The 25,350-nt window shown below is 43.1% G+C and overlaps 4 protein-coding genes and 2 long non-coding RNA genes across 12 annotated transcripts; 4 read left to right on the top strand and 2 right to left on the bottom strand.

Moving 5' to 3' along the window:
• Nucleotides 1-990: 990 nt before the first annotated feature.
• LOC136192283 (ATPase MORC2-like) lies at nucleotides 991-5,065 on the bottom strand. Its single transcript, XM_065980819.1, has 25 exons — nucleotides 4,992-5,065; nucleotides 4,728-4,781; nucleotides 4,629-4,663; nucleotides 4,351-4,441; nucleotides 4,257-4,301; nucleotides 4,075-4,207; nucleotides 3,930-4,017; nucleotides 3,798-3,862; nucleotides 3,678-3,739; nucleotides 3,494-3,622; nucleotides 3,359-3,438; nucleotides 3,247-3,299; nucleotides 3,028-3,113; nucleotides 2,866-2,958; nucleotides 2,694-2,709; nucleotides 2,567-2,656; nucleotides 2,445-2,511; nucleotides 2,367-2,385; nucleotides 2,208-2,314; nucleotides 2,043-2,148; nucleotides 1,900-1,984; nucleotides 1,775-1,828; nucleotides 1,627-1,716; nucleotides 1,123-1,515; nucleotides 991-1,065 (listed from the first exon to the last, which is right to left on the bottom strand). Exons 1-25 carry the CDS (start codon nucleotides 5,063-5,065, stop codon nucleotides 991-993), a joined length of 2,190 nt encoding a protein of 729 aa, XP_065836891.1.
• A 3,513-nt stretch (nucleotides 5,066-8,578) lies between these two features.
• Nucleotides 8,579-11,843, bottom strand: LOC136192026 (uncharacterized). Of its 6 annotated transcripts, XR_010671091.1 has the most exons (14): nucleotides 11,739-11,843; nucleotides 11,532-11,615; nucleotides 11,383-11,481; nucleotides 10,989-11,330; nucleotides 10,673-10,939; nucleotides 10,499-10,620; nucleotides 10,282-10,444; nucleotides 9,941-10,234; nucleotides 9,565-9,891; nucleotides 9,306-9,512; nucleotides 9,212-9,259; nucleotides 8,829-9,159; nucleotides 8,668-8,774; nucleotides 8,579-8,611 (listed from the first exon to the last, which is right to left on the bottom strand). XR_010671091.1 is itself a non-coding variant. In XM_065980497.1 (13 exons), exons 2-12 carry the CDS (start codon nucleotides 11,590-11,592, stop codon nucleotides 8,876-8,878), a joined length of 2,214 nt encoding a protein of 737 aa, XP_065836569.1. In that variant the 5' UTR covers nucleotides 11,593-11,615; nucleotides 11,739-11,843; the 3' UTR covers nucleotides 8,579-8,774; nucleotides 8,829-8,875. The 6 variants fall into 6 exon arrangements, 5 of the variants coding, with proteins under 5 accessions (XP_065836569.1, XP_065836574.1, XP_065836572.1 ...); XM_065980497.1 differs by having other exon boundaries at nucleotides 8,579-8,774; XM_065980502.1 differs by having other exon boundaries at nucleotides 8,579-8,774; nucleotides 8,829-9,156.
• Nucleotides 11,844-15,092: 3,249 nt separating this feature from the next.
• LOC136191803 (uncharacterized) lies at nucleotides 15,093-15,772 on the top strand. Its single transcript, XR_010670967.1, has 4 exons — nucleotides 15,093-15,188; nucleotides 15,237-15,294; nucleotides 15,345-15,399; nucleotides 15,449-15,772. It is a non-coding gene; the product is annotated as an uncharacterized lncRNA (long non-coding RNA).
• A 1,567-nt stretch (nucleotides 15,773-17,339) lies between these two features.
• On the top strand, nucleotides 17,340-17,704 carry LOC136192120 (uncharacterized). The gene is made up of 3 exons (XR_010671105.1): nucleotides 17,340-17,389; nucleotides 17,453-17,585; nucleotides 17,640-17,704. It is a non-coding gene; the product is annotated as an uncharacterized lncRNA (long non-coding RNA).
• A 215-nt stretch (nucleotides 17,705-17,919) lies between these two features.
• LOC136192266 (tyrosine-protein kinase JAK2-like) lies at nucleotides 17,920-21,599 on the top strand. The gene is made up of 15 exons (XM_065980800.1): nucleotides 17,920-18,019; nucleotides 18,078-18,317; nucleotides 18,372-18,935; nucleotides 19,001-19,477; nucleotides 19,529-19,627; nucleotides 19,680-19,740; nucleotides 19,794-19,830; nucleotides 19,990-20,175; nucleotides 20,303-20,405; nucleotides 20,467-20,613; nucleotides 20,666-20,747; nucleotides 20,801-20,926; nucleotides 20,987-21,083; nucleotides 21,141-21,191; nucleotides 21,247-21,599. The coding sequence occupies exons 4-15, from the start codon at nucleotides 19,317-19,319 to the stop codon at nucleotides 21,501-21,503; spliced, it is 1,407 nt and encodes a 468-aa protein (XP_065836872.1). The 5' UTR covers nucleotides 17,920-18,019; nucleotides 18,078-18,317; nucleotides 18,372-18,935; nucleotides 19,001-19,316; the 3' UTR covers nucleotides 21,504-21,599.
• A 2,025-nt stretch (nucleotides 21,600-23,624) lies between these two features.
• LOC136191967 (uncharacterized) lies at nucleotides 23,625-25,342 on the top strand. 2 transcript variants are annotated; one of them, XM_065980405.1, is made up of 4 exons: nucleotides 23,625-24,430; nucleotides 24,488-24,825; nucleotides 24,916-24,990; nucleotides 25,044-25,342. In XM_065980405.1, exons 1-4 carry the CDS (start codon nucleotides 23,957-23,959, stop codon nucleotides 25,060-25,062), a joined length of 906 nt encoding a protein of 301 aa, XP_065836477.1. In that variant the 5' UTR covers nucleotides 23,625-23,956; the 3' UTR covers nucleotides 25,063-25,342. The 2 variants fall into 2 exon arrangements, with proteins under 2 accessions (XP_065836477.1, XP_065836476.1); XM_065980404.1 differs by having other exon boundaries at nucleotides 23,627-24,430; nucleotides 24,488-24,990.
• Nucleotides 25,343-25,350: the final 8 nt, after the last annotated feature.

Below are 25,350 nucleotides of genomic sequence, written 5' to 3'. Positions count from 1 at the left end.
AGTCCCGGAGACGAACCTAAACGCCATTCTCTAGTCACGAAACAAGAAACGATCTGTACATAACGAATTCCTGAGGTACGAAACAAAGTCGGGTTTCGGGTAGGTGGGTTTCCATTCAACTGTAACGCGTTTTAGACTATAGGTGACTTCGAAGAGCCAAGTATGTCATCTAGCGATCAATATGAGCTCGGTCGAGAATTCGACCGATAGAATTGCAGTAAATAACGCTGGGTGCAAAAAAAGGCGTTAGATACTCGAGAGCCATTTGAGCATAGCCAGATTCCAGTCATTCCACTTAGAAAAAAATTTATCATTTCACTTAGAAAATTCATCTAGCGCAAGCCTTCTTGTTCTGAGTGGACTGAGCTTCGGAGCTATTTAGAGTGCATGTTCATTCCTTTTCATCATTGCAATTTCATCAGCTACTCTACAGTATATGTGATTAGGCTCTTTTCGATCTTTCTCGATCTACTAAAACGTTCATGTAGTTTCATTATTTCTCTAGTTATGAGTTATAGGTTACTCGACTTCCATTTCCTATGTTCCCATTATTTATTTATGAGTCATCGGTTACTCGACTTTCATTCCCTTATTTCTTTAAGAGTCATAGGTTGCTCTTTTCCGTATAACCATCAACGAAAAGGTAACCTTTTGACCCAATATTTCTGAGACAGCATTTCGTTCTTATACAGTACATACTAAAGCAGTGAACCCTACCGAAGCGGTATTGGATGCGCGAGGTATTAAAATCTTAATTAAACAATATGTTTCTAAGGCTACTTTACTTCCTGCGTGAGGGATAGCTATATAAATTGCATTTTGAAGACTTGATATTATCATGAGCCACAGAACGAGCAATTAATTAGACTCTAAATAAGCTATAGCGACCCCTTGTGTAACTCGGAACTCTCTTAGCAACTTGCAATATTAGTAAACTAGCCAACAACAAAAGCAAAATTTCTGCCAAGAAAACTTTTCTTGTAAGTCAACTTACAGACGGCGACTCAATTTTGACACTGCTGCGTCAAAGTCGTGCGATGGATTTGGCAAGAACTTGCTGAATTCCTATATTATAAAAGCCGTTGAATTATGATATAATACATTAGCAGCTATCATGTATACCTTATCAACTTTGGTCAGAATCAAACAGGTTTGATTGCGCAGGTTTCCCAGCGTTTTCTGCGTTATTTTCAATTTCTCAGCTGTTTCTTTTGCCATCTTCTCAATTTCTTCCACCCTCTTTTCGGTTTCTTTCAACTTCCTTGCTGTTTCTTTCATTTTCTCCGCTGTTTCTTTTGCCCTCCTTTCAGAATCTTCTGCCCTCTTTTCAGCTTCTTTTGCTCTCGTCTCAGTGTTTTTCAAGTGCCGCGCCTGGGCAGCGTCGTCATCGTCGATGTCGTTGGAATCATCGTCATTAGGAATTTGCAAAGGTTTTTGTTTCTTGGGTGGCCTGATGCTAGAGCCGCCGCGGCTGTGTACCCCGGCATTTGTTCCGGACGTTCCGCGGTGAATCGACTTTATAGAGGAATTTGCCTAAATATCTTTCTTAATTGGTATACAAGACAGTGTGACGATGTACCAAGCACAAAAGTTACAACTAGCGCATATTACTCAAATAATACGAACCATTGGCAGCGGTGTTGTGAAGTTAAGAAACACGTTTCCGCTGTCGGTGTGATCGTCCGCAGAAAGGCCTCGCTTTCTAGAAGCACCAGCCTGCATGCAACGGTAGGATTATAGGGCAACGCAGTATAAAGACTAGCATCAACCTTACAACATTTGTTGCTAACGAAAAAGAGCCGCCAGGAGCTGGCGGCTGAGCTGACACCTTACGACAAATTAATTAAGCGTAAACGTATAGATAATCTATTAGAACTCTCTTAGTAACGAGATACGCACCGCGCCTGATCGACGGCTCTCAGCTGGGGTGATTTTCGTCAGACGGCCGGTTCTAATAGCAACCTCTTTCTCCGGCTTCGAACAACTGTCAATACTCTCAGTCATTAGTTTGCTTCTACGATTATTCACGTAATTACAATTACCTGTTGCTACTTAAATCCCAACTGAGACTGCACGTCCAGTCATCGGTAAAGACGTAATCAAAGTGTTTGATCGAAAAAGGGATTTTTCTCCATTTAAGGCACAAGTCTAAGTAGACGTGCTAAAAGCGCCGGCAACAAGTAGGAGCAACTTCGCGACGTACGTACCACATTGCATTTCCATCTTCACTTTAGACCGCCTGTATTTGACGTATCTAGACTCGTTGGAAGGCTCGTCGGTCCACGGCTTTGACGGTGAATAGCCAAAATGATTCCTTATAATGAATAAGTTGGCACCCAAAGAATTTATCATGCATGATGTCCTACCAAAAATCCGTCAAATCTCCTTAACGCAAAGGTTTAAATTAATTAAATCATCTTGACGTATGAGACGTCTAGTCTTACTGATGTTCACGTCTCGCCAGTATTGCACAAGATGTTCATTCATAGCTTTAAGTAGAAAGCGATACTCCTATATAAAAACTGCTAAACAAGGCACGCTCTCTGTGATCGAATAACTAGCTTGCTTGAGGATCGGCAAAATCCTGCTTGTTGTTTGTAGGTTCCAATACGACGTAGGGAACATTGACAATTCCTAATATCAGCACACACGTAGGCTATACACGGTGAAATTACAAACACTGGCCTACCAACGACTCCTCTATACTTCCTAAAGGAAAATCAAGGCGAGTTAAAAAAGAAAAAATCTCAAGAACCATCTTTACCGCATGTAGTCTGATTGCTGAGGGCTTCGCTCAAACATTTTAATAAGACTAGAAAACGTCATCTCGATCGATCGATCGATATATAATATTGACCTACGTACCGATTGCAGTTGTAAATGAAGAATCCTTCGCGACTCCTATCCATGATGTTGAAGCCAAACGTGAACGTAAGCGTTTTTGGTTCAGCAAGAGCTCTATGTATATAGCACAGATAATTATCCAAAACTGAGTTGCGAAAAGTTTATCCTAATTTTTTTTTCTACCGTTGCTTGTCCTTGAAAATATTTTCAAGTTTGTTTGCCTCTTGGCGAGCATCTGTTGCAAACTTCTGCGCTTGACGAAACGTAGCCTAGAACAAAAAGCAAATGATAGAGCTATTCAAAAAAAACCATGCCAAGACCACGTTTTGTTCAGACGTGTAAACACGAGGAGTCGAATTTCTGTAACAAGACCACTACGTAATGCATTCAGATATCGCGTACTGCTCCGGCGCGATACCTTGCTTTCAGTTCCAGCTCTCTCGCTTTTTCCTTAGCTAAATAAAAAGGTAAATCAGCTTAGTCTATATTCAGAAAACGTGCACGGTCACTGTACCCAGCTTCGCTCTTTTTTGCGCTTCCTCTGCCTCCAAATGGGAACGAACTTTGAATCTTTTTGAACTATAATCGTATTTCCTGCAATGCATTGAACTCTTAGCTTGCTACCTAGAACTGAACAAGTGAAACTTACCTTGGTATGTAGAGATGCTGATCAAGCCTTTTTGTTAGCACTTTCTTTCCTTGCAAATATATCTTCGTCCGTGGATTACAATAGTGTAGGGAGACGTATGCGCGAAAGGAGGTGCGCTCCAAAACAGAACTAGAACAGACGTCGAGTTTCAATTTAAATAGCAACAATTCAGTTTCCGTCAAACCTTTGCAGATTTACGTCCAAATAAGTAGCTGTCAAGCGAATGTCGTTTGGATCGGTCTGAAACTAAACCAAACATGAGTAATCTAATATTACTGAAGTCCATAGTTCTTTTTCGCTTTACATCCAATTCAGTTTCTCCAGAATCTAAAACTTTGAGATTGTAGAGCATGACTAGAGTTCCAGTCTCTACGTAACAAACAGAATTTTGACGGAAAAAGTCGCTGACGCTGCATGCGTGCATGCATGTGCATACGGCTTTTGATCTTGGCAAATTGTTGCATCAATTTGTCTTCCGTGTCGAAAGGAGAATATTTCAAAATAATATTCATTTCAACTGAATGCTATTCGTTTTATTACAACATTAGCGTTTATATTTCTCTCCAAAATTTTTGTTCTACCTGATATTTCTCAGCTTGTGATGACGCCAAAGGACGTTTGCCACTCCATGAAGGCAATGGAACAATAACCTCTTTTAAGCGTTCAGCTTCGTGAAAGGATCGCGACAAAAACAGACAGGTCATCGTATCGTCACTAAAGTTATAAAATTTATAACCCCATTAAATTTTTTCCCCTTTTATACCATTTTGTAAACAGTATCATATCTTTTGCAACTCTCATGGAACCGCTATAACATACTAACTCGCCTGCGAACTCTGCACAATTATTGCTCCTACGATTTAAGCCCATTGCCGTACTGCCCAATTTTCTCCTTTTGCGCCAGTCGTTTTGAAGACAAGCCAAATATAATGACATTAGCAGTTGCCTCTTTACAGAAAAATAGACTCATATAGATTGGCACAAGCCGACAATATACAGTATGACAAAAACTAACCCGGATTCATTCCTTCGCCATCATCAAGAAATGACACAATTTGCTCTTTGCAAACTTTGCTGCTTTTTTCTTCACCGCGAAATCTTTTCACTCAATCAACTAATACCTCGTTGCACTTACCTGTGTAAATACGCAACGATTTCGCCTGGGCATCTCTAGAAAGTTGAGCAGAAGCAAATCACTATGATCCATTTGAAGCTTGCGTTCGTATCATCTCACCTTGCGTTGTCCACCAATTCAGCCAAAGCGCCAAACAAGAAGTCGTGGTTTGTGCTAAAAATAACATGCATACACACTTAGTACTTCCCACTTATGAAGTTCCAAAGGATAGACGCGGGAAATAAAGAGACGTTTATAGGTTTCCCTCCCTTTTAGCAAGAAGCGCTAAACGACTTCCGAATGAGGCCCTTGAAACGCCCCAAAATCAAGTAAAAGCTGCGATTCTCGGCGGTACAGGGAATGAAATCTATGAGCTAGTCCGACCTGTTGGTGTGCAGGTAGTCGTAACTCAGCTGAGCTCGACAGAGGCCGCTGTATTGTCTCGGCGTGGCAGCCATATATGCGAGACGAAAAGAAAACAAACACACAACGTGACAACGCCGACAACCGCTTTGCGCAAGCGTCGGGGACGACGATCTCTCCCTCTACCAATACTAATCGAAGCACTATAATGCAGAAGTATGCGTCGTTTTGTGCGTTTTGTACACCCGAAGTGGAAGTCATATAAGGATCCTCATCAACGATATGAACGAAAAATGACGTGTTTTAGATAGTTGTACACTGCCTGGACTCGTTACCGGCTTTCTTCTGGCCCTGATATCGCAGATTCATTCATGATCGTCGGCCAAGTCCCGGATATACTTGAAGTAATTTGAATGAAACGGAGGAATTTTCCTGCCTAGGGTAATTATATAGATCGAGTTGGAGGCATTTGCCAACGTAATAAAGAACTGAAGTTACTTGCTACGTAATTGTCGTATTTTTACGAGTCAATTGATAGCAAAGTTTCTGATGGGGGCAGCTGCTTCTATAATCTAATTTATGATGCATTGGTATCATATTTATTAATGTAGTATATCTGTTATTTGATAGCAGATTGTCTCATAGGCTGAAGCTGCTGCTATACTGCTCTCTATGAGTCATTTTCTTACAATATTTCTGATGGAGGCAGCTGCTGCTATACTATATTTTAGGAGTCATTTGCTAGCAGATTCTCTGAAGGGGGCTCTAGAGAGTCGTTTTCGACGAAGTTGTTCCACTAAGGGGCTGTTCCAGTGGGAGTTAGGTAATCTGTGTGAAAATGTGTTGGTGATCGTTACTGTATTTAGAGCGGAATTCTCCCATGATCGTCTAGACAACGATCGTTTTGTTGTAGCTACTTCGATTGATCTTGTCTGCTATATGCATCTTACCTACCGGTAAGTTGTAGCGATAGGGTTCTTTGCATCATTTGCCAATTGTAATGTATAAAGAGAAAGAAGGTCCTCTTAATTAACTAAGTGTTCAATGGGGACCTTGTGTTTTGGGCAGTTAGTCGTTCTGATCCTGTTTGCTGGTTGGCTAGGTCACTTTTTGCTTCGAAGCTCTGCGGTTCGAAAAATACAATTTTGGGATTATTTTTGTGATGTCATCATTTTGAAATGTCAGGCGGCTCATGTCATGTGAGAAGTTCAGTGAGAACTTCCATTTTTAGCTATAGAATAGAAAGGCTAGATGGTTTTTCTCTTTCCAGCGTTTCTTTGACATCATGTAAACATCATTTAAACATAAGGGATATTGTGGTGTATTAGCTAGAGGGATTTATTACTTCGTAGACTATCATCAGACATTCGTTGGTTTTATTTAGATATTATCAGCTACTATTATACAGTAAAGACCTCTGGGAATGTGTAGTCGCCTCTATTTTCAGCGTACGTGATGAAATTCCACCATTTGCCAAGGCCACGTAGTGATTAATCTATGTTTATCATAGACGTCACGACTCTCGTCAGAATCTGGAAAGGACCCTATCGTAGCGCTTTCCATCTCGCAACGCTCTAATTTCTGATTGAAAAGGCGAGATTCCGTGGGCGACTATTCATCGCTGGTCGTCACTTCATCGGCGGGCATTAGTGGGATTTTTTATTGATCAGAAGAACTTCAAGGTAGATTTGATGTATATTTGTGAAGGTTGCACGTGTGTGTATTTGTGTAGGTGAATCATGGGCCTATGGCATCTCGTTGTGAGGAACTTACCTGTATGCACGAAATTGAATTCGTTCTCTTTCGTGAAGCTTTCTGCTATCGCTTCCACCTCTGGGCCCCGAGGTGACTATAAATAAACCGGCCCAACTCTTAAGCCAAAGAGGTTAAACGCGGCTTGAAAGCAGGGGAGCACAGCCCCTACTCCAGTGGCATGAGTGATAAACTGCCACCCCACTTGGGCAAGACGCGGTGGGTTACAATAGCGGTCCCCCTGGAATCCGGCCGGCAGACCTCACATCCGAGTGCTGCCGGTCCCAGGCGTCCGAGCCGCGAGACTAAACAGGCTCTAACTCCGACGGGGGAGTAGTGAGGTTGACCCTCACCCAAGCGAAGCCTGTACGTACCCCTGCGGTCTGTGCAGGTGGACAGCAAAGAAGAATAGACACATGCGCAAAAATATTTTTCGATTTCCTGTTTACTTCCGGGTTATATTTAAATAAAACTGATATCAAAGTCTGCACAGTATACGGGACGTGCGCCGATGCGTGCACACGAGACCCGTCGCAGAGGGTCGCTGAGCAGTTTTGCAATCCCTTGTGGGTCATGCTCAGGACCATTCGCGCTATTACAATTGCGACCGTAAAAAAATTTCTAAAAGACGCTGCAAATCCGATTTTCTTTCTTCCAGAATTTTCTAACGTCACGTAATAGCGAGGCCAGACATTCTAATACAGAAGCCAGAGTGCCGCCAGATTCTTCAATACGCCAAATCGCTCCTATAAAAGAGCGACGTCAAAAGCTTAGAAGAGACTACTGCACGTGATGGTCGCTGCGCTTTGCTATGGAGAGGGCTTAAAGATTGTAAAGAGCATGACTGACGCAAGGAATCGTGCAAGGAAGCGATAAAGCGGTCATTCAGATCAAACGTCTTACCGTGCATGGAACAGTTTGTGGCTTCTTCCGGGAGCGACTGCAACAGCTGACCTAGATAAAAAAAACAAAGGACCAAAATTTGGAATAGGATGCGATGAAGAAACTGTTCTACTAGAAAGACCGTCAGAACGTCCAAGACCCGATTTTGACTAAATTCGAAGTCATCTACTATAAAAAGTGAGGGGTAGCGCCTTCTTTCACCGCTAGAAACTCATTGTCTTTTGACATGAAAATTAACTCCATCAGAAGTGCCAGGTACTTCGGAAGCGAAGCACAAAATGTGCCACTGATCTCTACATATTCGTTCAAGTGACGAATAATTTCAGTGACGTAAGCCACGCCCCTGGTTGCGAGGATCTGGAAACAACGATGCTAATCAACGACGCGATGCAAAGAGCCAGATACTTACACTTACTTTGATTTTCTAGCTTTTCGTCCTTATACTGTAGGGCCTCTTGTGTCCCTAGCGGTAAATTAATTAAGAATCAGTCGTCAACTGTCTCAAAAACGCTGAAGACAGCCAAGACCCCAAAAAGGAGAAAAAATGCCCAAAGGACGGAGAGACGGAAAAGGCAGAGGAAACGTGAATATTGACAATTAATTTAGGGGACCCCTTTTTTTAGATAGAGGCTTTCCCTTTCTTCGTTGCAAAAAGCCTATCACTACTCCTTTATTCCTAGATGCTTTCAACGCAAAAGGATCGGCTCCAGTAACTCCAAAGAAACGCTTGGTTCGAGACGAACGCACAAGAACGGCATTCTAGAAACGAACTCCCCGGAGTCCCGCCCATGAGCCACTGAACGTGACGAAGCCTACCTATTTCGCAGCAGTAACGGTGGGCCAGCTTCGCCGAAAGGGGCTCCAGGAAAAATTGTTAGCAGTAATACGGGTCTTCTCTAGCATAGTCCGGGTCTTCTCCAAAATGTTGGCCAAATGATGAACAGGAAATCTGATCGCATTTCAATTATTTATCTTTTTTACTTGAACTATAACATAATCACACCACAGGTGCACATAAAGATAAGAAATCCACGTGACTCACTCAATATCTTGTATTAGTATAATTACGACCGAGAGACAAAATTTCAAGTAATTCTCCTCTAGGCGTTGAACACACTAGGAAATGCAACAGGAAATCTAACATTTCAACTGCAAGAACTTCAGGTAAGAAAAAGAACTTATCTCATTTTTCTGCTACCTAACCTGTCATCTGATTATATAGAGTGGAATGAAAACTCGCGTCTTGTTTGCTAAACACGAGTTCCTTCTGTCTCTCCCCGGCTATAGAGAGAAGTAGTGGTCCATCTAATGTCGTCTTTCTGGTTTGGAGAAGAATTTTCAACGTCTTCATACACGGGTTCGGCTCTCATTTCTTGGCCACGAACTGCAGGTTTGTCAGCTTTGGCTTGAGGCGATAGACAAAAAGAAATTTTTTTCTTCTTTAAAATCACCACAATGACAAATGCAACAGCACCGATAACAACTAGCGTTGTTACAAACGTCACACCAGAAGCCGCTCCTGCTGAGAGTCCTTCTTAATTAAGCAGAAATTATTACCACTCAGCGAAAAAATTATTCGAAGCTACCGGCTTCTGGATCTGGCAGACGTCTCGTAGATGCTTCCGTAGGTAACTCTAAAAGTAGACAATGTAACCATGCCTCTGCTCTAAGTGTACTTGCCTGTAACTGAGCTGCAGTTTTGCTGACTAGAACACGCTTCCACCGAGTTTCGACCACCGTAACAATGATAACGAAAAGAGTTTCCATAGAAACACTTTCTGTACCGTAAACGAAAACCTGAATTTTTGCCACAAATCTCACTGCATTTGGTTGAAGATGACCAGAGAGACCAAAAGTATTCGTAAGATCTCATGTGCGAATGAAGACCTATATCGATGTGCACAGTGAATATTTTCGTACACCTTATACTGACACTTACGTATAAAAGCAGACGTATTTTTGGCCTGACCGGAGTAAGTTCCTTTGGCTTGGCAAGTGAAATTTGCACCAAAGTCTCCTCGCGTATTGTCATGGTTGAGTCTATCCATAATAATTTTCGTCAAATTTTGAAAATTCAAATAAGACTTTCTGTCGTAGTTATAAACAGCGTGTGAAAGTCCTGTATTATTCATTTCGACGCTATTCAGAAACCAGGTGAAAGACCAGCTAGGATTAGTCAGTCGGTCGGTGCACACTAGAAGAAGAGATTTTCCGGGATGAAAAGGGTAGATTTGCGTCGGCGGAGACATGATTGGACGAGGAAATGCTAAAAGGAACTGTTAACCAAGAAATTCAAAGTTTACCTACACACCGACCTTTTACGTTAATGGCGTGAAAAAGAAATGTTACAAAATATTTACGGTTTTCCGCAATGACCTCAATCTCAAACTTGTACACTCCAGAGTCACTAACTGTTGCGTTCTCAAATGCCACTCTCTGATAATTGCTAAATTCCGTGTTTTGATATTTCAAGCCACCAATTGTACGGCCATCTTTGAACATTTTTTGAATATTGAGTGTAGCTCGACAGCAAAAGTCAAATTCAAAAGCAAATGACGAATTAACGTTAACCAAAAAATTGCTGCGAACTTGCACGGGAGCCTCAAAGCCTATAAAAGTGACAAAATGCAGCTCAAATTGAAGGGTATTTACCTACCTGAAGCATTCTTGCCGGAAAAAACAGCCGGCAGAGACTCCACTTCTCCAACAGAATTATTCGCGTAGCAGCTGTACTCACCAAACTTTTGAGACCGGACACGAACTCTAATCCATCGATTTGCGCTTGACAGGTAGGACGGATTTTTCATAAAGTTCCCATTCTACATAGATCAAGCGAGAGTGAGGAATGCAAAGAAAAGAAACTACAACACTGCCTTTTTCCAGTGAATCTCCGGCTCTGGAATTCCATACGCCTCACACCGAAAGTAGACAAACTGACGAGGAAGGAAAACATCTAGAACAGCATCAACAGGTGCATGAGTGATCCTAGGAGGAACTACAAAATGAAAACGTTATCTTTGACTGACTGTATTTATAAGAGAAAATACCGTGAACTGCCACAAAAAATTGGTGCCTAACTGATCCTAAATAGTTTTCAGCTATGCAATCGTACATCCCAGAATCAGTCGTCTCATTAGCATTTTGAATAAGAAGCTCCATGTTCTCACTCCCATTAAGAAGAGTGACGTCCCTACCGTCTTTTTCCCACCGAACGATAGGCCGCGGAGAGCCAGTCGACAAGCAGGCAAGAGACACCGTTTCACCTTTCAAAATCGTCGTATCATTTGGCGTGGAAATAAATACAGGTTCTACTCCTAAAACAAAGTCTTCTACGTATAGAGTTACTTAGAAAAATAATCGTACCTGGAAATACTTGGTACTCCAACACAAAGCTTCTATGAGACGAGACGTGAGAACCAGAGAAAAATCGTATAACAACGGACGAGTCGACTTTGATAACGTCTCCATCTTCAACGTCTTTTTGATGAATGTGAGTGATGGTCAAATTCTGAGTGCGATCTGTAATCCTTAAGGAATCGCTTATTGATCCATTCAAATTGATGTGTACAATTCTGAGCAGGATAACAGATGGGGACAACAAAGGGTCAAACGTCCAAGTACAGTTTCTGTTACTGACGTAATTCTCAGGAAAGCCGGGCGAGGTCAGATAACCTGCTTCTGCCTGAAGGACATCCCCACAAGGCGCTATGTAGAGATAAATCAGAGTCTATGTCACGGTATTTCAGACCGTACAAACCTGCGCTAGAGCATCGAAGACCGGTCCATCCTGAAGGACAAACACAGTGAGAACAATCGGATGAAGAGTAACCACCATTGAAGCAAACTAAGGAGCACCCTACAGAGAAATCGCCTTTATTATTCTTCCTACACACTGGCCAACGAGACCTTGAGCAGGTAAGAGGTTCGTTAGAAAAAATGCCCACCAAGGCAAAGCCAAAGTGAACATTGGCACACTGCGTCAATCGTCCTAGAGTCCAGGAATTATACAGAGGCCTTTCATACGTAATTTAGTGACGGAGAGCCCACTAGTGACAGAGATCGATGTCAAGCGTCCGGCGATTAGATACCGTACAAATGAGATGATCTCACCCTTCGCACCGATTGCTGCTCACCGCGGTCCAAAACAAGAGAGCAGGTTTGCGGTGTTTATACAGAGTTCAGCCGGTTTAACCGGTCTAGCCAAGGGTTATAAGGGCGTGGCCAGATAGTCGCGTGAGTATATAAAAACGCGCGCGCCTACGCGTTTATTCTAAACTGTCATGGACGTTGGCTGAGCTCAAGTCTCGAGCTCAGCCACGTCGACAACAGTTGCTGTACTTCTATGGATAGACGGCCTCAACAGTTGCCGTCATCCTAAAGATGTGTTTCCGTCATCCTATATATAGTTCAAAGACAGATCGACGGCGTCAATAGCTGCAGTCATCCTATAGGTTGACGGCGTCAACATGCAATTGCCGTCATTCTATATAGATAGACGGCGCTAACAGTTGCTGTAGTGCTATAGAGTGCAAAATATTTACAGTTTCCTATGTATCGCCTTAGAGTTGTGTTTTATTAGCATGCATTCTCAATGACTACCATTGACTCGTACTTATAGCAAGCCCATGGCCACACACACAAACAGACAAAAGCCCTTTCGTCGAAAGAGCGTCATCTGTCCGAAAACATGCAAATATTATGGTATTTCTCTACGAGAACAGACCTATATCCATTTGAAAAATTGGAAATTAAATAATATAGGTAAATACAATTTTTTAGACAATTAGCACGTCTCTATATTTTTCCTTGGCTTCACGCGCAACACATGTGTTTTGCAAACCCTCTTAATATCCTGCCCTTCATCAACCATTGGAATCGCTGCTAGCGTGATCGAACAGGGAGAGTATGCTCTTAGAGAGGAATATCGCCGAACGTTTTCTTTGTATCACGTGGGATAGGAAACCCGGATTAAAACCCAATACCAAATGGCAATGTATCGTATGCTGTCAAATTTCAAATATATTTTTGCGCTTAATTAACAGTGGTGGAGGCGCATTTGACCTGAATCAATCTTTTGATCTCGTAGTAGTGCTTATTAGCTAGGTGAAGCACAATAGGTCTACTTTCTTATCTGACAGTTCCTTTCTTGAAATATTGATTCAGCTTCCCTAAAATTTACAAGAGCATGACTAATATTAAATTTGACCCGCACAAGTTGTTTGACTCTATAGGATTGTTTTACTAATAAATATAATAAGAGGAGATATTTCTTCTTTATTTGAAAATCGATAAGTTGTGGTTTCTTGGCGTCCCAATAACGATCATCTCTGCTTTACCATGACCTATATGGTCTATCAGACCTCAAACTGAGGACGACCGCCGGACGAAGGGTCCATGCAAAGTGGTACAACTGCAACCTAATAATTATACTATATGGTTAGAGATTACAGGGTTAGAGAGTTCCTTGGAAGAAGAGAGGAACTGCTAACTCTTCGGAAAAGTGTAAATATAGCGAGCTGGGCTCACGCTAGAACCAGTTAGAACCGTGCTAGAACAATTCGATGGCGGATGCACCCAGCTAGAGCGAAGCTATCGAATAAGATCCTTCGTGCTTGTGCAATAAAGGCATATGCCATTGCAGTTCTAGTCGATATCGCAAAGGTAATCGTCCATTTCATTTGGCGAAAGCTACGTGACTTACGTCATAGCAAAAGATCATCAGTCTGTGCAACGTTGCTTGCAACGTTGCACAGACTGACCGGGACTTTAGCGTGTCAAAGAGGTGGTGTCCGTACGCGTAACTAGATTAAGACGAGAGGTTGGGCCAGAGTCTCTATATACGGCCCTGGGTTGGGCCATTGGAGTCACGTGACAGGCGCGCAGACCCCTATTCAAAGCACAACTAGCCTCGCGTAGCCAGGCCCTTCTCCCTGATCTCCCGTATAAACACGGGAGGGGAGAAGGGCCTGGTACTTCTAAGGTGCGAAAAGGTCACGTGGGACCCCCCTTTGGGGGCAGCGGTCAGTCATGTGCTTCTTTAAATACTTGTCTTAACACCAAGGTAGTATCGCTCTCGTGCACTCGTGCTTAGGTCTCGTGCAGGACCATGGCTCTCGTGCAGGGACTTGGCTCTCGTGCTTCTCTTCGCTAGCGCACTCGACCAACCATGGAACCTGGTTTTTACGAAGATCGCGTTGCCTGGTAGGCAGATTTGCAGGTTTTCGCACAATCTGCATGGTCTGCTTTTTTTGGTGACATGTAGGCTGAGAGAACAATATGTTGAGAGTAGTGCTCATTATGTTTCTGTGGCGGATGTTCACAACGATTTACGAATATACGCTAATGTCGATTTAAGTTCCACGGAGATGGGACGAGTGACGAAAAGGGCATTCCCTCACATCAGCAGGACCAAGCGCAGCATTGGATGGACCTACACAGGAATTCGAAAGAAAATAAAAATTGAAACGCGAGAATGTATTTTATGTGACCTTTCTCGGGTGACATGCAAATGTTAATTCATTCTTTCCTCACAGCCTCAACCCAAGCTACTTCGTTAATAGATTGGGAGGCTGTGCACCGTTGCCTATCGGTCGAGATGCAGAATCTCGTCTCTTCTGACGAGGGCTATTTAGATGTGGATGTCACTGAGCAGTGCCGCGCAATGAGAGCCATGGCTCCGAATTTGTGGAGGGTGATGGGAAGTGTCATGGGCTGCAGGAACAAGAAGGCGCCTGACGATTTTGTTCTGAACGTTGTATCCCTGATGATGAAGCAAAGATCAAGAATGAAAGCAGCAAAAGCTTTTCCACAGCTTACATCGTTATTTCTCATTATAAAGAAAAACCACAGTTATTCTAGAAACGTACAGTATTGAAAAGTCGACAAGTCTTCAGCGGTTAAGAGCTTGGCTTGTGCAACGGTAACGCAAGCTACGGCTGACATCTGAAGGTTTTTCAGCTTGAAAACCTGCTCGACAAAGTTGTATCTGTCGTTGATCATCACTTGGCGTCTGTACCTGTTCTCTCATCAGGGCGCTAAGAGGACTAACTATAACAGCGCAGGAAGACTTTCCAAGTAAGCGAGGTGGAAGCTGGTAGCAAAGGGATTTTCCACCATTCGTTCCAAAACGAACTACCACGTCTTCCCCCCTCGCTATGCTCAGGATGGCATCTAACTGCCCCGGACGAAAGTCCGAGAGCTGAAAGTCGTTCCGTAGAACGTCGAAAGCCAAGGTTGTCAGTGGCGGCTCTATTTTGAAAGACGCGGTCCTGCAAGCGAAGTGCGCTAGCGAAGAGAAGCACGAGAGCCACGAGACCTAAGCACGAGTGCACGAGAGCGATACTACCTTGGTGTTAAGACAAGTATTTAAAGAAGCACATGACTGACCGCTGCCCCCAAAGGGGGGTCCCACGTGACCTTTTCGCACCTTAGAAGTACCAGGCCCTTCTCCCCTCCCGTGTTTATACGGGAGATCAGGGAGAAGGGCCTGGCTACGCGAGGCTAAAGCACAACGGTCGTTGGGATCTCTCGCTGACGGTCAGTTCGGCGAATCGACGTGTCGAAGTAAGTACAAGCCGGACGATCGATACATTACACGGCTAGCTTTCTCAGAGATCGACTTTGGCGGCGGCGTTCTCCGTCGCCAACTGGCTGGGACTCGCCTGGGAGCGTAAGGGAGGAAAACGACCTGTCTCAGTTTCTCAATAGCGTCTTTCCTAGGCATGTTTCGTTACTCCGCGCGACCGAAGGGGCGAGAAAAGACCCAAAACGCAAGGTCGCCGGAAGGGAGGGTTCGAAAAGTATACTAATCGTTTCTTCTTTAGGCTGTACCAGTCATATTTCGAGTCAGGAGTGGAGCTCTAGGCGGTAAGCTGGGCAGGGTGGGGAAGGCTAATTTTTCTCTTCTTTAGCGTTTTTATTTTCCTAACCAAGTAAGTCTACTGTTAATTTTAGGCTTAGGTTAGATTAGAATTTTTACATGGCATCCCTGTTTTACACTATTTTTTTACGATTTTTTTATAGAATTTTTACACAATGCATGATAGTATTATGTTTTTTTGTAGTGCACGAAGCAGGCCGGAATTAGGTTTTTTTAGTTGCTAGAACTGTAAATAGTAATTTATAGATAATAAAAAATATAGAAATAATTTTTGTGCTAAACTGCTCGCGTGATGCCAATTAAAGTGGATTCCAGAGGCATGCTCCAGGTAATTACCCGTTGCACGTGCACAGGTAATTGGTTAATAAGGGGCGGGCTTTCGTTGTGACGTAGCGTGTCAAGACCGTATGCAACGAATTAAGCAACGCTCCGTATGACACGTTGCCTGCAACGTGTCATACGGCCATGATCTTTTGCTATGGTCTTATCCGGGACGCGCCGAAAGAGAATCTCGAATCCGGTTAAATCCGAGCAATCCAAATTTCAAATGCGTTCGGATCAACGCAAATGTTTCCACACAGTGTCTTCCACAGTATTCTTTGTTCAAACTTTGTCGCCGTAGAGAGATTTTAGCAGCGTAACGCACGTTAAACAGCTAGATGGAGACGACGCATCCGCTCCCTGGTGAGCAATCCGACGTCAATGGCTTTCACGATTTGTCTGACACCATTCTAAAAGACTCTTTCTCTCGGCAAATCTACGTGATTTTGTTCGGGGGCCCCTATAGGGGACCCACGGTTTTACACGTACGGATCGCGCTTTCTCTCTACTTTCGCGGCACGCGTCTAAGAGCTTTAAGAATGCGTCTGACTGTGTCTCACAAGTTGCGTATACTTCTAGGTTTGTGCCAGGAGAATGAATGGATCGCGCGAGGTTTGTCTCATTCCTTTTGAGCTCTCAATGGTATAGGCATGCGCTTAAGGGGCGGGCCTTTCTGCATCGTACATAGTGCAGTGCATCAAATCCAGATGTGGCCAAATGTTGACCACTGCATTCAAGGAGGAAAAAATTTGCGCAGGGGCTTTTCTCGAATCTGTCAGAGGCCTCCAATTGAGAGACAAAGCTTCACACCCGTTCGAGATAGACAAGGAAAATTACGAATTAAATTTGCAAGTACGTCGAGTATAGCCACTTTGGAGAGAACATACTAATGATTTGAATTTTAGGCACTAATAGCTGCTTAACTATGAATGGCTTTGTATCGTGCTCCTCCCCGGGCTCGGGGTCTCAGTGGACTGTACAGTATCCCGACCAAGAGACATACCAAAGTGTGTGTCGACGCGATTTTTGCGTAGTAAGAATGACTTTGACACATCTCCAAAAGCCTGGGAAATTTCTCGCAATATAGCGTTTAGTTCAAGACAACAATGGTGTGCTTACGTGCCTCCACGTCGATAGCGAAAACGATCAACTGTCTTCGATTCCATGTGGCACCAGTTTTAATGACACGAAACGCTGTTTCTTTCAGCGATTTTTACATACGGTAAGAAGTAAACGCGTATATATAGAACAGTGTGATTTTTTATATGCATAATTAAGCAGATAGGAGTGCGGATTTCGTCACGTTGCATTCAAATGTCGATGAAGCGTGTCTGAAAATAAATTTCACCGGAAACGTGTTTATTGGAACCTGCGACAAAACTGATGTCAAGTCAGCGTTTGTATACAATGCTGACAGCAGACAACTAACAGGAAAGATCACTATTTATTTAACTGCTATCGCTATTTTTTGAGACTGACATTGCTGCTTTTTATAGACGTTAACAACAGATGCGCATCAATCAAGGAAGAACTTTGCACATTCTCTGTCTTTTACGAAGCTATGGTAAGTTTCTACTACCGTTAGTTTCTCTCTGCTAGGGTTCTGTCTAACTACTCATTTTTGAAGACGAATCAAATCGTTTTTGCTCAAGAGAAGTGTCTGAAAGTCAATGGCAGCCAACTTACGACGGCACCATGTGTGAACTCCACAAACGACGTCCAACTTCCAAACTACACGTTTCAATCAGTTGTTTTTTACGGTATGATGCTCCTTATAGTAGCAAAGCTATATTAGAATTATTCGAGTTCTTTAGCTTCCGAGAAGAGGACAAGGGTAACATTGCCGAGCTTTAGACAGGGCTGGTACGTATCGTCCGACGACCTTGTCGTTCGAGGAACAATTGTATGGATCAGCCAAGCTCCTTAGAGCCGCAAAGTTCGGATACTTATCTTTGCCAAAGACGGCTTAGGCTTGACTCGAGAAATGATTGTTGCCAACGCTGACAATACTGGTGAGACATAATAGCGCAAGACCGTCGTAACTAATTGTTCTTGAAAGGTTATTTAGCTGTGGAAATTTACGCGTTGACATTGTCACTGCTTAGGCAGCCGTTTCAGTCTTTCTATCAAATTGACCTAACTGTTGCTGGAGAGCAAAGCTCTCTAAGCCAACCTTTCCAAGTAAGAAAACAAGGTGATGGAGATTCGCGGCTGAGACTTTCGTAAAGAGCCCGCCTAATATTTTCCTTTAGGGTTTTTGTCGTTTGTAAGAGACTCGCATCATCAAATTTTGGTTGTTCACGACATCGAGAAAGGAGAGACAAACTTGGAGTTCTGGTTTGTTTACACTCATTTCGACGCCGATAACAGAAAAGATATCGACTTTTACACTTTTCTGTACCGATCGAGAGAAGGAGAATCTCCAAGTTGGAATGGAAGTGGAAGTCAAGAACGAAGCCTGGCCTCGTGGATGGGCCTGACCACTTTACCAAGTACAGCCTCTAATTGCAATCCCAACTCCCCCTTACATAATACATTGCATTTAGTTGACAACCTGGCATTTTCTCTATCAGCTGCTAACTGTAGCTGCATTGCCTTCAGAAAAGAGAAGTTCTCTTCAGAAACTATGGAAACCAAAGTACAAATCTCAAAGAAGTTGCAGCCAAATGAGGAAGATTTGTTCTCCGACAGCAACTTAAGCGACATTTACTACCTCGTTATCATTGTCGATAAAACGGTGGAGTACGACATAATAGAGACGAGAGTGACAATAAAAGAAGAACCGACACCCACAGAGAAACCTACAACTGCTTTTGTTCCTGTTAGCACAAATTCACCTCAAGAACTAAGCTCAAGCCCTTCCAGCATTGACGGAACGATCACTGCCGAAGCAACTGCTTTGACAACAACAGCAGGACCACAGAAAGCTACAAGCTGGAACGCCAAATATACTATAACAGTCGCTGTCAGCGTTCTTGCTGGCTTTCTACTTGCACTTGCAATTGGAATCAGATGTAGGCGAAGAAAAAATAGAATGAGAACAAAGCACACGAGAGCGATAGGTGCGCTCAGAGAAGACATGGAAGAAAGGTTTAGTCAGATAGACGACGGTAGGAAGTATATCACAGGCTCCAAGTACAGTACTATGCTCATAAAATCTCCTTTATAACCATAGAACCTCCCGCTCCTCTTCCTCGAGACCTAGGATTCGAGAATGTTGGATTCGGTAAAAGACAAAGAAAGTGTCTAAGCAAGCCAAACAGCTATCTTGATCTTGTCGACATGGCCAAAAAGGCAACAGTTTTGAAAGAAGGAATGCGATCTGCCAAGGTCATCCTGCATCAGAATTAAAAGAAGACCATCTAGTCGGTCAGGGAGAATTCGGAGTGGTCCTAAGAGGCGCTTGGTCAACGCGAGACGGTCATGGTCTTCCTGTGGAAATCGAAGTTGCCATCAAAGTGCTTCGAGCCGACAATGAGGAAGCCGACCTAATGAAGGACGATCTCTTGCGCGAAGCGAGCGTCATGGCAACGTTTGATCATCCTCACCTGGTTGCACTAATGGGTGTGTGCATTGAGAGTCCAATGCGACTTGTCGTCGAGTTTGCTTCTTATGGAGCTTTAGACGAATATCTGCAGGAACATGAACCAAAGTAAAATATTCGAAATTAAAGATGTGATTTCCAACGTGCTTTTCGATATAGCTGCTCAAGAAGCGATTATGGATCAAGAGTTGACTTGCAAACACAGTTAAAATTTGCCGGACAAATTGCATATGCAATGAGTTTTTTGGAGGAAAACAGGCAACCCAACCTTTGTAAGACATAGAGACTTATAGATCACAGTTTCTTTTAGATTGGTTCATCGGGATTTATCAGCAAGAAACGTTGTTGTTTTCTCGGCGAACCTAGTTAAGGTAGAGCTGATCTTAACAAGGCAGCCTTTGTAAGCCATTATTCACTCGTTTAGGTCTCTGATTTTGGGCTGGCTCGCATACTTGAAGAAGGCATGCAGTAACTACTACACGGCGCGTGGTGGAAAGGCGGCATTGAGATGGATGGCACCTGAGTGCTGGAACAAAATGATGTTTACAACGAAGTCTGATGTTTGGAGTTTTGGTATGGAAAACGACTTATAAATAAAGTTTAAAATTATGATTTTATAGGCATTGCGCTTTGGGAAATCATGTCGTATGCCGCTACTGTTCCTTATCCTAAGCTTTCAAGCGCCGAAGTGATAGCTTACGTTGAAGGAAGGAATTACTTTTCTCAACCCGACAATTGTCCGGATACAATTTACTCACTTATGCTCGAGTCGTGGAAGTACGAGCCAAGCGAGAGAATAACGTTCGGTAGCCTTAAAGAAAAGCTTTGGTTTGTTTAGATGTTACACATAAAAAAATTGCTCTGCCTAAATGAATATCTAGGGATGGTCAAGAAGCCAGTACCAAGATCTCAAGGCCTAGCATCATTTCAAAGGGCCCCGTTCTATAATCAAAAAAAGCAATTTGGATTTTGGAAAGGAATTAGGTAAAGGAGCATTTGGAGTGGTGAGAAAAGCAACGTGGAATACGTCAAGCAAGTCAGCTTTGCACCTTTTCACCGTTCAGACTCAAGCTCACCAACCTTCATTTTTTTCATAGAGAATGTCTCGATGTGGCCGTAAAGGAAATACGGCGACCGTCTGCGGAAGTCAAGGACGAATTGTTAAAGAAGGCGGCTGTCATGGCGTCTCTTGACCATACAAATGTAGTTCGCTTTTTGGGAATCTGTTTGCCACTGACGGCTAAGTAAGTCGAAAAACGATTAAATAGAAATCCTGCTGTATCTTCACACACGCAGGTCTGAAGATGCCATTATGCTCGTATCGGAGTTAGTCCCACTTGGTTCACTTCTATCCTACGTGCAGAAAAACGACGTAGAGGTGAATTGAAATAGTTCTTATGTCGTCTTTTGAAAAGTAAACGTTCCTTATAGGAGTCACTTTTGCTTCAGTATGCCGAGCAAATTTGCATGGGAATGGCGTATCTGGAAACGAGACGCATCATACACCGAGACTTGGCTGCACGCAACGTTCTCGTAGCAAACGTCTCACATGTGAAAGTAGGTTTGGCGACAGAGAATAGAAGCTGCATGTAAAGGAGCATTATTTTTCTACGATAGGTGGGCGATTTTGGCTTGTCGAAGGTACTTGAACTCAACAAAAACGACTACCGTTTTTCGAAATTTGAGAAGTTGCCTGTCAAATGGATGGCACCAGGTGCAGTAGACAGATCTTCAGAAATGACTGACTACATGTCATTCTTTTCTTTAACAGAAGCTCTGCAGCATGGAACGTTCAGCCACAAGAGTGATGTATGGAGTTATGGTATGAAAAGAAAGAGAGTAGGTTTAGCGTTTAATAAGTTGGTGCCAAAACGTAGGAGTCACTTTATGGGAGATTTGGTCATCAGGAGCAATGCCCTGGGCAGGCATCTCCAAAATGGATCTTGTTGCTATTTTGGAATCAGGTCGACGACTCGGACAACCGACCAATGCGTACTCGGAGAAGTGCTGCTCTGATGTCGTGTATCGTCTAATGCTCACCTGTTGGGAATTCACTTCTGAGAGGCGTCCTGATTTTAGTCAAGTGCTCAGCAATGTTAGACAGTGTCGCGAAGCACTTGATACGTCGGAGTGAGTAACGAGTCATCCAAATGCTGAAGAACAAACTCTATTAGTAATTAATTCATTAATTATTCGCTAGTTGCAGAAATACTGCAGAGAGTTGCCCATATTGTAGCTCAAAGAATCGCAAATGATACCTATCATCTACAAAGAAAGCCTGTGCTAAGACTAGCAATAAAGGTAAGCGTCTTGTTTGGATGCTCAGCTCGATCTCAAGGCCCCCGCTTCAATCGCACCACAGCGAAGTCATCATGTGTGAAATTCACCTGTATGCCGTTCAGACTCCAGCTCACCAACCTTCAATTGTAGTCTAAACAAGCGATTAGTATCGTTGAAGGACAGAAAAAGCGGATTGCATGTCGTGGACACGCGCGCTAGTCTTTCCCGCCTGCCCTATATATATTCCCGCATCCAATGCCTAGTGAGTCGCAGTAGCGTAAAATCTGGTCTCTTAACTTTCTCTCAGAGCGCACTTACGCGAACAGAAACGCAGTCGTGGGCGTGGTTAATTTCCTGCTTCCATATTTTATTGGTTATGTTTGAATTTTAGTCTTTCTATACACTTAGTGTAACAAATTTCATAAAATGTGACTAATAGGTTAGTTGCTACCTCACCAGTGCCGTGCGGGGATACAGAGAGATATTTAGAAAAGCAAATATCATTAATTTAATTTTTGGTAACACTTGTGCAAACAGTGATCACGCTGCACTCTCACCTTGCACATGTGAGCAGCAGGATTGCAATAGAATCGATGTATCTTTTTACATCCATTTCAGCAACTACGTAAATTGAAATACTGCCAAGAGACCGCACTGCATGGACAGTAACGATTGAGCTCTTTTGCTACCGTGACGTTACAAGCGACGCGGAACTTCGAATTATATGGCTAAGTACTACAAAACAAACGTAAAAAATACCGTCGCTTGTCGAAAAGACAGATTGGAGAAGGCGAGAAAAAAAGAAGAACTTTCGAAGACAAGTATCTAACGCACGTCACCTGGAAAGTTTTGCGACGTGTTTGAGACGTTTGAGCCTAATAACTCTAAAACTCTAAAAACGCACAGCGACGCTGTGACGTAATATTTCGCCCAGCGTTATCCAGCGTCGTCCAGCGTCACGCGAGACCTTGCGTTCAACAAATAAAAACGTATCATTTTAATCACGTGCGTGAAATGCAAATAAAAATATTTCGTTCATTCGTTGTTTAGAGCACGCGAAACAATGACAAACCGTTTATGAATGCATAAACGCTACACTGCATGCATGACGCAATTGTAACGAGGAGACCCGTTCGGCTCCTCGCGTAACGCACGAATGAGTATGGGCATGCGTCGTAGCGCATGCCATCACACAATAGTAGCTAAATATAGGTTTGCTTAGGCACAAAAGAGACCCTAAGTAGGAAGTCGTATGAGTTAGGCAGAGTATAGGCGTACAAGTAGGTGGACAGACGACTACCGGTCTGTCCACCTGGGACTATATAGAGTGTTTTAGAGTCAGTTGGTGTGTGCATAGATGTAAGAGGGGAGAGGGATTGGAAGCTCTCGTCGTCACGTGACAATTAGCGTATCTAGGTCTGTTGCGGTAGATACCAGTATGTATGATAGAGTCTCTACCCGCTCTTCTAAGCGAAAACGTTGTTTATGACGAATCTGTTCGAGAAAGGAATCTTAGAGGTGAAACGGCGAAGCTTTTGGAGTCGGAGAAGTTGCCTGGTTCCGCTTCGCTTTTGGAGAGGGTCGTCAAAATGGCTTCTGTAGAGACACTCCAAGGTCTGGCCAAGTTCTGTTGTGGTCTATTCCTTACTACAATCATTACGCTTGATTGCGGTTTGCAAGAGAAAATCCAGAAGTGCGGCAGCGCGTGGAACACTTAGCCGAAAAATTACGGTACGGTATGCCAGGCGATTTCCGGCGCGGGATGTTTCTACGTACGTCGGAGGCAATTCGCAGGGTTCGATAAAAGTCGCGGCAGGTCCAGTAGGCGTTGAAAGTACTTCTAAGGCACAATGCGCGACATTCTTTCATTTCTTTGAACATCACATCCGGGGAACAGCGCAACACACCTAGACACCACCTACAGCCCCTTACAGCCATAGAAAAAGTCACGTGACGACGGGAGCTTCCAATCCCTCTCCCCTCTTACATCTATGGTGTGTGTGACTGTAGTGATTGATGTGAGTTTGGAAGTCGGCGTGAACAATAAGAGATGGAAAACGAGAGTGATGAAGAGGTGTCGATCGTTTAATATTAACCCTCAACGGTATACGGCACCCATTACACAATTACCGCAACGCACGGAAACGCTTATGCAACGCAACGCTGACGCAACCCAAACGCAACGCAAACGCAACGCTCGACATAACGAAAGCTCAGCGTCGTTACGCCTTAGGAGTCATATGACGAGTCCCCAAACATTCCCCGACCTCCTCGCTCACGATCTTGCTCTGTCTTTTGCTGCTCGAAATGGACGAAAGATGGAACACGCACGTTCGCCCCATTTTACACGTTCTTGTCGCGATTCTTTCGCCCTTCTCTCTCATTGATCGTCTTTATTCTCTCTTTCTCATCACTCGCGAAGAGTATGAGAGAATCAAAGCGTACGACAGTGTCGAAGCATCGCAACAGCTTCTCGTTATGATATTACCAAGAAAAGGACCCGATGCGTTTAAACAATTTTTGAGCGTTTTAGAGGAAACTGAAGGACAGAAACACGTTGCTGAACTAATAATAGAAGAAGGATTAAAATGCGAACAAGTACTTGCTGCTCGAAAGAACATAAACATAGAAAGGATCAGAGAATTGGAAAAGGAATTGAAAAAAGAAAAAGAGGAGAGGGAAGAGAAGGCAAACAAATTGAAAAAAGAAGTGAAAAAAAAAGAAAAATACAAAAAAAAATTTAGAAAAGAGAAAGTGACGAACATTGGTTTTAGAACAAAGGTAGGGGCGTGTCTAAAAGGCTAATCTAATTTGAGTTTTTAAATTAAAAGTATTTAGTTTTCAATGGGCAATCCTAGTGTCAAATGGGAAACAAAAGAACCAAACATGCCCGTTGATTATTGTGAGCCACCTGGACGTGTGGCTAAAATCAATGGAATGCTACATGTTGGTTATGGGAATAGAATGTTCCAGTTTAAGAAGGGAGCGTGGGAAGGAGAGGAGTATCATCTGCCGGGGATTAAACGCATAAGGAGTGTCTTTGAATGCGAAGGGAAAGTATATGTCATGGATATCAATGACAGTAATCGATGTTCGAGTATTCATGAATGGAAAAGTGAAACAAGAAATTTGAAATTATTTACTAAAATACCAGATAAATATCAACTCAATGAAAGGTCAGCAATTGGACATAATGGGAACATTTATCTTGCGGGAGGGAATTATCCAATAGGGAGTGATCGAGTTGATTGTTTTGATATTAATAGAAATAAATGGGAGGCAATGAAGAAAATGAAGAATGAACGGTTTTGGTGTTCATCGGCTGTGATTGATGATAAAATGTTCGTTGGAGGAGGGTTTGGGGCGGGGAATTCAGTTGAATGTTTGTCAATAGAGAAACAAGTGTGGATTGATATCAAACCAACTACAGAGGAATGGTGTCAATTGTCATCATGGAATGGGAAACTTGTCGCAACAGGAGGAGAGGGAAGGAGCAACTGTGTTGAAATGTATGATGAATTGTCTGGGCATTGGCTTCCATTGCCATCAATGAATAAGGGACGATGGGACCATGGTGCATGTACAACAAAAGACAATGAATTAATTGTAGTGGGGGGATGGGGTGCTAGGAACTCAATTGAATGTTTAAAAATGTAAATGTTTTATTGGGTTCCAATAAAAATTTCTTCTTTCTGTGTCGA

Source organism: Oscarella lobularis, chromosome 10 (assembly GCF_947507565.1).
Source record: "Oscarella lobularis chromosome 10, ooOscLobu1.1, whole genome shotgun sequence".
Taxonomy (NCBI): Eukaryota; Metazoa; Porifera; class Homoscleromorpha; order Homosclerophorida; family Oscarellidae; genus Oscarella; species Oscarella lobularis.
The sequence above is the reverse complement of the archived record's forward strand: the minus strand, read 5'-3'. Positions and strand labels throughout refer to the sequence as shown.